The sequence below is a fragment of the Neophocaena asiaeorientalis genome, unplaced genomic scaffold (assembly GCF_003031525.2).
Source record: "Neophocaena asiaeorientalis asiaeorientalis breed wild unplaced genomic scaffold, Neophocaena_asiaeorientalis_V1.1 scaffold594, whole genome shotgun sequence".
NCBI lineage: Eukaryota > Metazoa > Chordata > Mammalia > Artiodactyla > Phocoenidae > Neophocaena > Neophocaena asiaeorientalis.
Genome location: NW_020175066.1, coordinates 1,914,633 through 1,926,638, shown reverse-complemented (window position 1 = coordinate 1,926,638; position 12,006 = coordinate 1,914,633). Strand labels below are relative to the sequence as shown.

At 37.1% G+C, this 12,006-nt stretch overlaps 1 protein-coding gene across 3 annotated transcripts in view; it reads right to left on the bottom strand.

The window, feature by feature from the left end:
- The window catches only part of LRBA (LPS responsive beige-like anchor protein), a 723,035-nt gene that overhangs the window by 34,934 nt on the left and 676,095 nt on the right, over positions 1 to 12,006 (bottom strand). For all 3 annotated transcript variants that reach the window (XM_024764049.1, XM_024764050.1, XM_024764051.1), the window contains 2 exons: positions 8,947 to 9,124; positions 4,373 to 4,435 (listed from right to left, as the gene is read on the bottom strand). In XM_024764049.1, the coding sequence (XP_024619817.1) occupies positions 4,373 to 4,435; positions 8,947 to 9,124 (241 nt within the window). The remainder of the gene's footprint in view (positions 1 to 4,372; positions 4,436 to 8,946; positions 9,125 to 12,006) is intronic.

Genomic DNA, 12,006 nt, shown 5'->3' with positions numbered 1-12,006 from the left:
GCGTAGCACACTGCCACTTTCTTACTCCTGTAAGCAATAGAACAAGCCAGCCTGGCAGTGTGTTTTCGAAGCGCTACAGGGCACCTGAGATGGGCTTTGTCACAAGGCACAAGGTCAGACACAGAGCACCATCATGCACGTGTGAAGAGTAATTATCCTCCAGAAATACACTATCAAGTGTGTCATTATCTGCAAAGGAATTCTCACTGAGATGCCTTTTTTGGCATTATGAAGCCAAACAGATAGAAAGCTTTGGTGCTAGTGATCTAAGAGTTATTTCATCACCAACTTTCCAATACAAATTAGGGTTCTTACACTGCTAAAGAAACTTGATCATACCAGACATGAGAACAAACAAAATAAATTTCTGCCTCTGATCATTATGTTCTTTGTACCATAGTTTGCAGTTTTTTGGGGAAAAAAATACCATAGATGCACTGTTGATAAAAATTTTAAAAAGAAATATATCTATGTTATATTCATTGTATGTAGTAACTAAGTTAATATGGCCAATTCAATAGAAGGCTCAGAAAGTAATATGGAAGAAAAAAGTGTTCGAAATACTCTCCAGCCCTGTGCTGGAATACAGAGGAATAAAATATCCCTCGCCCTCATGGCATACGCAACACAGCAAACATATTCATATACATGTGAAATACTGCAAAATTCTGCTAGTGTCTGACTATACAACTTAACCATGTAGGATTATTAGATACTATTTGATAATAGGCTTCATATACTTTGGGGAGATTAATGGGCTAGTAAGTGATAGCGGTAGTAAAAAGGGCCGATTCTAGCCGAGAATCACTCCCTACCTCCTTCCACACAAAGGGAACTTGCTGGCAGATGAAAAAAGCTTTTATGTATCATAGTGTATCATGGAGAGACATTAGCATCTCACTGCAGTGAAGCTGTGCGATACCATTTAGTTTTTTAATTCCAAGAAACCTAGCAATTAAAGACAAGATATGTAGTATTTTCTATACTGGTTACTACTACTGGTTACTACATGAAAATTATAACAACGTTTATTTTTGCCAATGTTTATATGACTTTCGCTCCTATGATACAAACTTTCACTCACCTTTTTGGCATGATTTCCTGGGAGGACCTAATTTGACAGATCTGGGCATGTGCATAATTTTGAACTGAATGACCACAAAGTACCCATGGGTAAAGGCTGATGCCCCTTCAGCATTCAGATGATCTATTTTCCAAATAAGTGCTTACTTATAATTTAACATTGCAACCCCCATCCATCCATCCATCCACCATCCATCCATCCAATCGATATAATCTCCCAACTGCCTTTCCTTTATCTCTCTTTATTTTCTCTAGTAAACTTCCTAAGATTCCATACGGAAAGTATTTTTATTTGATGAAAATTAGGTATATTTGTCTAGATAAGCAGTCTTCAAACTGGGACATGCATATCCCTTGGGGTATAAGATTTCCCAAGGGACACACAGGCACAGATGGTTTTAAGGGAATCAATTTCTAGTTCCTCAACTTTCATATGTTCTCTTGCCTAAAACAGATTTGCCTGAGAACTCTCCTGTGAGTTTTCCTTTCTTACCTCCCTTTTTGCATGCTCTTGTTCCACTAGACAGAATTTTACTATGGTGCTTTACCCCAGGGTAAAAAAATCTCTTTTTTTAACCCTGAGGTAAAGCACCATAGTAAAAAGGGGCCAATTCAAAATACTGATGTGATGCTGGAAGGTGAACGCCTAGGTATCAAATCATTCTGCAGGGCAGGTGGCTTCCAATTGATTGCTTTCTATAAAATGGAAGGAGGATCTAATCATGCTGTCAATTGATAGATCATTAAAAATAAGTTTCAGTGATAGATTGTTAAAATGGTTATTTAATGATAGACCGTAAAAGTAATCCTTAATAATACATCACTCTGTGAATTTTGTCACATAACTCAGAAAGAGTTAAAAGATTTGAATGACATTGTTAAAATAAGACTCTTTCCTTTCCCATCTATTTTCTTATGTAACATTCCTCAAAGCTTCCATCTATTAAAAAAAACCCAAAAGATTAGAACTGTTGACAAATTCTGTCTCATTCAGCAACAAATAATGTTTATCCATGAATACATGAACAGAAAAGCCCTATTCATTTCATTAAAACTGTATTTCCTATTTCCAATAAATATGTGTTTTATGTTCAATAATATTTATTAAAATTTTAAACTGTAATAAGTGTGTATTAATAATATTTGTAATAACTCAATGCAGATTAACTTTTTGAGCTGAGCCTTATGGTCACAGGAAATTTCAATGTTTACATTTACATACATATTTTTATTGCTGAAAACAGTATAGTAGGGTAATCAATTTTCTAAAGTTAAAATAAAATTGTGCAAGGAAAGTACAATGAAAATATAAATTCAAGATGAGAAAGGAATACGTAAAATTTTCAAATGTTAAAAGCTTTTTCATGCACTTTTTAAAACAGAAAATGCTGACTCTCAAGTGACTTTGATATTTAGATTCTACTGGATGTATTTAAAATTTTATACACTATGCCAAAAACAATAACCATTGTAACTACTTAAACTTGTGATGATGTCACATTTAAACTTTCAGATGCCAACTTAAAAATGTGTGAGAAGGTACGTGGTTTTAAACAATTATTTTAGGGATACAGGAGCAAACAGTCTGAGGACCAATGATCTAGAGTAGGGAAGAAAACTATGGCCTGCAGGCTGAATCTGGCTTGTGCCTGGTTTTTGTATATAAAATTTTATTGGAGCACAGCAATGCTCAGTTGTTTACGTATTGTCTGTGGCTGCTTTTGTGCTATGACAGCAGGCTTAAGTAGTTGTGTCTGAGACCTTATGGCCCACAAAGCCTAAAATATTGACTATCTGGCCCTTTACCAAAAAAGTTCACCACGCCTTGTCTAAAGGGTCACAATTTCTGAATTAATTTAGACTTTATGCTATATGATATTCATTGTCAAGGTTTAAGACAAACAATGATTCTATACTTCAGAAATCAGGCTTTAAGTAGCATAGCAAATGGGTTTTATTATTTTCCTGACTCTTAAAACTTTACCCAAGTGAGGATTTAAGTTTTTAAAAAATATACGGCAAATCATATCTACTCAAAGCAAAATAAGATTGAGGAAGCAGGGTAGTAATTATCCTTCATATAGATAGTTACTTCTTAGATTTCTGATTATATTTGGGGAAATGATGAAAGACTTAGTTTTGAGCTTAAGGTTACTTTAGTTCATCTTGATAATTAATCTGCAAATGGTGGTCATTTAGCTCTCCACTGAAACTATGGTGTTAAAGACATAAAAAGGTGACATACACAAAGGGAACACCTTGAATTTTAAAATAATCAATGAGCTTATTCATATGCTTTATCTAAAAACTTTAAAATACTAACAAATTTACTCGTGCCAGGGCAATGTGACAAAATTGCAGGCCAAACATCCATGCTAGTAGCACACCCCTGCAGCTAGGTAATTAAGTTTCTTATTCTAAAAGTTATTGACTAAAATCTTCAATATCAAGGCTTAACACTCTTAGTGGGGCCACATTTGAAATCCCCACTATAGGATGAAAAATGCTCAAGTGGAGATTTCAGCTAACCTACTCAAAAAGCACAACAGCAATTATATATTCTAAGTCATCTGCTGCAGACAGTCATTTCATCCCAATGGCTCTTTCCGGGCTCCTCCTTTTTTCTTTTTTTTTTTTTTCACCCTGAACAAATTTAACCTCCAATGGCAATTTATTGGGCTGTAGGACCCTAGGAAAATGAATACAAATACCTTAACACTGCCATTGGCTGGGCCATATATTTCAACTTTGAAACTGCTCTGCAATTGTGCATTAATCCCCTCAGGCTGAATGGAGCGTCCGGGAAGAAAGGACTGATCTCCTTTAATGATGAAGCCCTGGCACTACAGTTTTATTTGTCTCAACAGTGCTGCTAAGAACCCCACTGTTATTATGAAAATTTCCCGAGCAAAGAAGCTCCATCACATTACTGGTACACCAATTCATCATAACGAGCCTCGCTCCTGCTCATCAACAAGTCTGAGTGATGAAAAGATCCAATATTATCCTGACAGAACTTCATGCGCATTCTCAATCACACATTATTACAGCATCCATATTAATTTTCAGTGACACGCGTCCTCGGCCTGTTCAAATTAGGCAGACCAACGAGGGGGAGTTGATGAAATACCAGCATAGCCACAGCTCATTGCATTCCAATTTGCATGCAAATGGTTTATCAGGAAAATTCCATTCCCAGCAACCAGCAAGTGAAAAACAACTGTAATCTCCACTTCAGGGCCACCATACAGAGCTTAATGAATCGCAAAGAGAGGAGGAAGTGACAGACCTATGAGAGGATCGATTTCCACTGGCAGCTGGCATGGCTGGTCTTGTACAGCACCTTGATGAGCTGGAATTCACAAACGATAAAAAAAAAAAAAAAAAGCATTATTTTTCATATACTAAACTACATTAAAATGTGTAAGTCGAATCTCACGTGGAATTGTTTCTGACCTCCAAATTTTTCGTACGGTTTTGTAAAATTTAAAGAAAAAAAATTCCAGGTGCTTCTACGGCTAGCTTATTAAACATTGATTTTAGATTAGTGCTGTTCTGAGCATGTGCCATCAGCAGTGGCTCCAGTCCTAGGCCATAAGCTATAGCAGATGCTTCACTGGCAACCTCTGATTCTGCAACAAAACAAAATTAAGTGGTAAGGCGCACTGAAAACAAAATGTGACAACCATCTGCTGACTGTAGCAAATACTATTTTTTTTGTTACTTCTTAAAAAGGCAGTTTTGAATGCTGCAGCACAAAGGAGCCACAAAAACGTCAATTTATGATGGAGAAAGGGAAAGCTCTAAGTCAAGGAGCATTTAATGTTTCATCCATCACGTAAAATCAATCAGTTGAAAGTTTGAATAAAAATAAAGAAAGCTATCTGCAGATAAATGTTTTAGTTAAATGCATTTGGCTGAAATGTTTTCCTAAAGATCTGATTGCAGTTTTAAAAGAACTTCTATTAATATTTAATATTTCCATAGTTTCAATTTAAAAATACTCTGAGAAGCAAATGAGTAACAAAAATCAATCCATACTAAGAACAGTTTGTTTAATTCTCAAAATAGTTCTAAAGGTTCAGATGTACTTATATTTTGTGATTGAAAAGAGATTCTGTAGGCTGTTTCCCTGTGAAAGGCAGAAGGACCTGAGGAAGTGCTGTAAGAAGCAGGAGTGACCATTGGCCAGCTGTGCAACCTTAGGCAAATCAGAAGCCCCAGAACGAAGGGTTTAGAATAGATGATCTTTTTCAGCTTTGTAAATCTGAGAGTTAAATTCTCGGTCCTTTTCCAAATGATTTTCCTCCAATAACTCAGCCATTCAATCTGGTCCGCATCTGCCTTTTATAGACTCATAAGCATTTAAACTACTGCTTGGTTGGTATTAGAGCTCTGCTTAATATCATCAGATACTAAGATTAAGATGATATTACTATCATCAGATTTTAAGAAGTCTTTCTGACTGTCCTTGAGGGGCTGAAAATAAAAATGGGATACATTCCAATGTGTTCATTAGATTAATTCTAAATTTCTGATGTTAGCACTTCCCCTCTTAGTAAATGCCAACTTTTCAAGGATTTTTCAATGATCTTTTGGAAGATCATTAATACTGATAAAAATAACCTAAGTACAGTATTAGCACTAAAAATTAGAGTTGAGTATATATATAAGACATTAAAGTAGATGAAAAAAGGAAGGCATATGACTCCCTCTTTTACTGAAGGTATTGTCGTTGCTGATTACTAGCTCTGCCAGTAAAGAAATCACAGGGCACATATAGGGAATCATCGGGGAAAATGCACCACAGCCTCTGATTTACCCAACAGGGCCATTTACTTCCAGTAACACCAGTGCCAATCAACACCAATACCTTGAGAAGTTTTTGCTACGACTTTGAGAATCTGGGATCATAGAAACATTGAAACCAGACTGTCAGTGAAAGAGATTTAGGAGGTTAACTATCTTTGGTCATGCCTCAAATCCCAGTTCTGTCACTAACTGCCTGTGTGACCTTGGGAAAATTATGTTGTCTCGGTGTTTCAGATTCCTGCTCTGTAAAACAGGTTAGATGGGTTAGGTTGAACCACATGAAATCACCAATACCTGGCTTTCTGACCTACAGAAATGGCAATTTCAACCTAAATACAGAACCTACATCCTAAGGTTGTTGAGGGGATTCAGTGAGTTAATATGTGTGAAGTGATTAAAACAGTATTCAGAACCTACAAAATGCTCTATAGACATTAGGTGCCATTATTTTATTGTTTCAGAGGCTCTGCAAGGTCCTTTGAGTGAGATGGAAGGATAAAGATGATTTTTCCCCTAAATCAGGACTCAGACACTGCACTGACAGGAGCTAGCTGTCTAATGAACAAGCTATGGAAATCACAGAACCTCAGAAAAGAACCAGAATCTAAACTAAAAAAAAAACCTGCAACATGAATTTGATATTCATTGAAAAAGCAGCTGTTAGGAAGTTTTGACATTTGTTTTAAATCAAGGCGTATTGACAGGTAAAGGCAGCACAACACAGGACGAAAGATCAGATTTATGTAAATAAACATACCTGAAATGAGGCACAGACTTAACAAAATGGATGCTTAATATTTTTAGGTGTAGGTGTATTGAGAATTGGAGATCACATTGTAGAAAGAGAATCACCTGTGTATTTCCATATGTTATCATTCTTTGTAATTTATCTGGTGAAGAGTTGCTGTGTCATACTATAAAGCCAGAGGATGGGGACAAAAACCACCAGTGACACAAGGTACAGACCCAAAGAAAGCCCACTAGGGAGAATTCTAGGCAAAGAATTGGCAAAACGTATGCAGTCCCCCAAGCTCTTACCTTACAGAAAAGTGAGCTTGGGCTCAGAGCAGGTGGATGTACCATATGTGGTACTCCAGCAGAGGGATGCGGCCCCCAAATCACTTTACAGATCTATAGAAAAGTGTGGAGTAGGGAAGAGAACAGCTGACAATCGAGTACTGATACTAAGGGGAGCCCAGGGAAATGGGCTTGCTCCAAAGGGGTGTGTCAGGAGCTCAGTCATCGGTGCTGAGGGAGAGAGCCTAACGACTAAGTATCAGCTGGAGACCTAGCAGCCCTCTGGTTGAGCCAGTTCAGTTCCTGCTGAGCTAGCTCATTGCTAGCCTAAGACCAAAGATAGGGGTGGAGAGTGCTCAGGGCTTTCTAGCAGTTGAAAAGTTTTGTCCCTCCTCACATGTACTGTCACTCTGTTTAGACTGAAGAGGTTCTCAGAGCCACCACAGCTAGCCACCCAGGATAAGCATGGTTTGCAGGGGCCCTTAGGCCACACACACTGGTGCTTTTGCCAAGCTCTAAGGGTAACTGCACACAGCAGAGGTAGATCCTCTGGTGTGCATTGCAGAACACACCGTCAGCATGTTCTTCTTCTAACGAGTCGTATTTAGAGAAAGAAACAAACAAAAAAGAAATCACAGTTGTTAATCAAATTATAATCTTTGGTCCCAAAATATAAGTATGTCATTTGCATACACATTTACCTCTGTAAGATATGTTCGTTTGAAGAAAAGGGACTAAAAGGGCCTAATAATAGAGATACTATACCTGCCTTGATTTCTACCTTCTCTACTGTTATAAAATCTATTCTCTAATCAAATATCGCCATTCATTTCATTTCTAATGGCCAGGAAAATGGCTATATTTAAGAAATTCTGATACCAACCACAGATTCGTCATGATGCATACCATATTACATTACTGAACATAGTTAGTGCACCTACTTTTTGTTTGAACGTCAATTCAATCCTGCTCCATTCTAAAATCTCTTTCATTTAATTTGGCATGAGGCCTTTGTTCAAGAATTTATATTTGTGCAACCATTTCAGGTATTATAATGGATAGTGCTTTATGCACATTTTACAGATTTAATAACAAGTTAACAGACTATTAAAATCTATCTTTTAAAATTTCCTACCTAAAACAATGGCTTGGGAAGAAAAGCCTATAATCTCCAGGACTTTAAAAGATTTTCCTTCTGTAAAAGAAGAATTTCTAACTAGTGGCCAAAAGGAACAGTGCTAAATCCAGATCCCAACATTCCTGTTCTAATGAGAGACAATAAATCACAGAGGGGTGATCATAAAATCTGAGTCAGAAAACTTGGGTTCAAACCTGGCTCTGCCACTGACTTGCCATATGTTATAATGAACAAGGCAAGCTCCCTGGGGCTCAGTATCTTTACTGGTAAAATGTGGGCGTAGACTGGACGAACTCTCATGTCTCTTCAAATTTTGACTGTTTGTGATTCTGATGGTTATTTCAGTATCTTGCCATTAGTTACCCTAATTATTCAGCACTTAATGAAAGAACAGAATGTACTTATGGGTTTGTAATATTTTAGCTGGGTAATTTAAGTGTTCTTTTTTCTACCATCCACAACAAATACTTCCATGCCATGTACAAAAAGGCACATAGTAGACAATCAGAAGTGTTTATTGAGCAGATGAATAAGTAGAAAAAAGAGGAACATCTGATAAATAAATACATACTGTTTATGGACACAATATAGAATATCATTATATGAGAAATAATATTTATCTCCAAGGAATAAAGACAAACCACCAGATGCCAAAGAAAAGTTTGTTTTTTTTGTTTTGTTTTGTTTTAAAGAGTTTATGTTTTAACTTTTGTATTATATGCCTCAGAGGGAACTTCTTTAAACCTTTCAAAGTATGTTTAATTTTGATTCAGACTAATGCTTGAAAACTAAAAAGCTTAAATGTTGAGATATAATATATTTAGGTGGATATTAAAATATCTTTATACAGTGTTCAGCAGTTATACTATGCCTTATAAGGATATTTCTTTACTTACCCGGAAGGTTGTGCCACTTGTTCACGGCAAATAGCCTGTTAGCAGTGACTGTGATCACAGCGGGAGTTGCCAACCCAGGCTGGGTGTTGGCTGCCACGTGAGTGACAGGGGAGTTGGAGGGGAACTTTAGAACCATGATAACATCCTGCTGAGCTTGGTCTGTGAACATCAATGGACTCTGCAGGAGGAGATACTGTTGAGTGGGCAAGACAAGATCCAAATATACAAGAAGGAAAAGACAAGGAAAGACAAGAAAGACAGGGTGCAGGAAAAGAACAGGGGAGACCATGTTAACACAAGTTGCAAGTGAGAGCACAGTGAAGCAGAAAGGCTTATAGAAACAGCAATTAGTATTTGTTTGGTTTTCATGTATGTCATTAGTTGAATTTCTAGGTGATTGAAGTAAACTACATTAACAGAAACACTTTAAAAATCCATAAATTTTATTAACTCCCTTCCCCACCCAATTCCCACGAAGAACTAAAAGAATGATTTGATTTCAATTCTAAATAGGCAAAGTATTGGGGATTGTGTTAAACCATTCCAATTGCTATTATGTGTCAAGTATTGATACAAAAGAGAGAAAAAAAAAAAAGGAATGAGACTAGGCAATAAGGCACAAAAGCAAGCCATGGTAATTTCCAAAGATCATCAAAAGTTGTGCTGAGTTAGCATGAAGATTTTGACAACTAAATAATGAGATAATTAATTAACAAATATATTTAAAAATAATAGCTGTACAGCATGCATGTATTATTACAGTAGAGAAATAATTTATGAATGTAATACACAAACTTAATTATAAAGGTGTTTCAAAGCAATGCATAATTAAATGTACTTGTAAAAACAATATATTTATATAGTGTACCAAGTCATAAACACTGCCCTATTATAATGCAAATGCCACTGCTTTCTGCTGCAGCTAAGGATAAAGAGAAATAGCTAGATGCGCCCCTCCCTCTTGGTAAAGAAACTAAAGCTCAAGACTTTTGATTTCTCCTTTGAAAAGCAAAAAGTAACTGAAAATGTTAAACAAAACATTGTCTGTTCTAATAACTAGCAACAAAATAAATCTGGAAGACTACTAAGATTTAGAACATTCCTACAAACCATATGTCATGATCCAAGACATACATAACACCACTCTGATTTATTGGCTTTATTTATACTTTGTGGTAGTATGCTATCATACAGTAATTGCACTTAGCATTTTCAGCAAGTCTCCTCTACCATGTCTATTTTCTAATAGCTGATTAGTATCATTCAGAATTGAAACACTTTGATGAAGTGCTCCTGGCTGCTTTCCTCTTGCCACATTTCAAAACACCAGGTATATGTAAATGTGTAGGCACATATATTTAACACGTATTTATTCAGAACTGCTAATAAAAAATTAAATACATTTGCATTTTTATTATCAGTGCTTTTTAAAAAAAGTTATTAAGAGTACTTAGAAAAACATATTGCACTAAGAATTCCTATTTGCACTCTTTGCATAAAGGTGTAAATAAAGGCAACTAATAAGCTACCCAGACACCCTTCTAAGCAAGTGGCTAAAAGCCAATCAATATTATGAGTTAATCCTCCCTGGATGCTCATTCAATTAAAGGTGTCAGTAATGCCTCATCTGATGTGGCCTCAATTAAATCCAACTATCTGATGGTGTGAAAACACAGGGGGATACAGCAACAGCAGCAAAACCAGACAAATAGGCAGCCTTCGTGTGCCTGCTAATTACTACACCTGGTGTATATTATGGTGCATGCACTTAACGCAGCACGAGGTGGCTTTAATTTCTGCTACATTCGTGTGTGTGTGTGTGTGTGTGTGTGTGTCTGTGTGTGTGTGCTGCAGTGATGGCTGATGGGGGAACTCATCTGAATGGTAATAAAAAACAATAACATTTGGGTCTTTGATTTTTAAAACCTCTGATACCAATAAGTAACCTTTGCTATACAAAGAGCCTCTTACACAGTTTTAAGGAATTCTGTGAAATTGGGTAAAAATGAGAAACAATCAGCCAACCACAAAATATCCTATAAGCTAGCTTTGATGAAGTTCTGGGAAAAGGAAACAAATGTCATTTCAAAACACCAAGCCTTACTTTTCAACTGCGTAGGTTTTTAAAAAAAATAATATTTACTAAAGTCAATTTATAAACTCTGAGAAAGTCAGACTAAAACATACATCATGAAGTCTCACTGAAAGGAAGTTGATACATATTTCTGAGCTTAACAGCTCATGTTGTAAATACAATTAGGCTCAAATTGAATAATTCCAATGTTTATGCCCTTAAAAAAACACAGGAAAATCTCTAACGTATAGGAAGAATGTCTTGTTTACATAGTGCCTCTAGTGGCCATCTCTTAGCCACATGGCAAGGACAAGCCCTTTTCCATAGAAAGCCGCAGACACCATATCCAGAACCGTCCCCTGCCTCCTTCTAACAAGCTGTTTCTCTGGCTGTTCCTGTGCATTTCATCCTGACTAGGGCTCCCCGTGCAGGCAAGTAGCAGGAAACTCTTGGGAGCAACATCACATCCTTGGCTAGTGAGTATGGAATAAGGAACACTAGAAATAAGAAAAAGCCCAGCCCAGCATACTGGGCTAGTCTAGAGTCACAGTAACAGCTGTGGATGAGCGGGACAACTGGTCAAATAGGGGGAAGAGAAAAAACCCTCATCCAATCCTGGGTGCCTCTGCGAACCCAGTATGAGGTAGTAGTAGGAAATTACCAGCCAGATTTCATTCGGTTTTCCCAGATTAAGTATGCACTCGCTGACAACTCTGGTTTCTTTCTAACACACCTTTCTTTCCCACCCACATATGTATAAGAGGAAAAACACAATTTGCACAGGTCTGAAAAGGGGTTCAGGTATTCGATTCAGAGGACGAGGATAATGGGAGACATGACCTCCCATCCTCAAATAAGCATGTGCCTTCCCAGCCTTGCCACCCTCGGGACAGTAAAGCTGACCTGCCTCAGTGAACCAGTCATCCTTTTGCCATGGAGAGAGGCTTGGCAGTAGGAACTCCCTCTTGGTCCCAGTGACCAAGGCT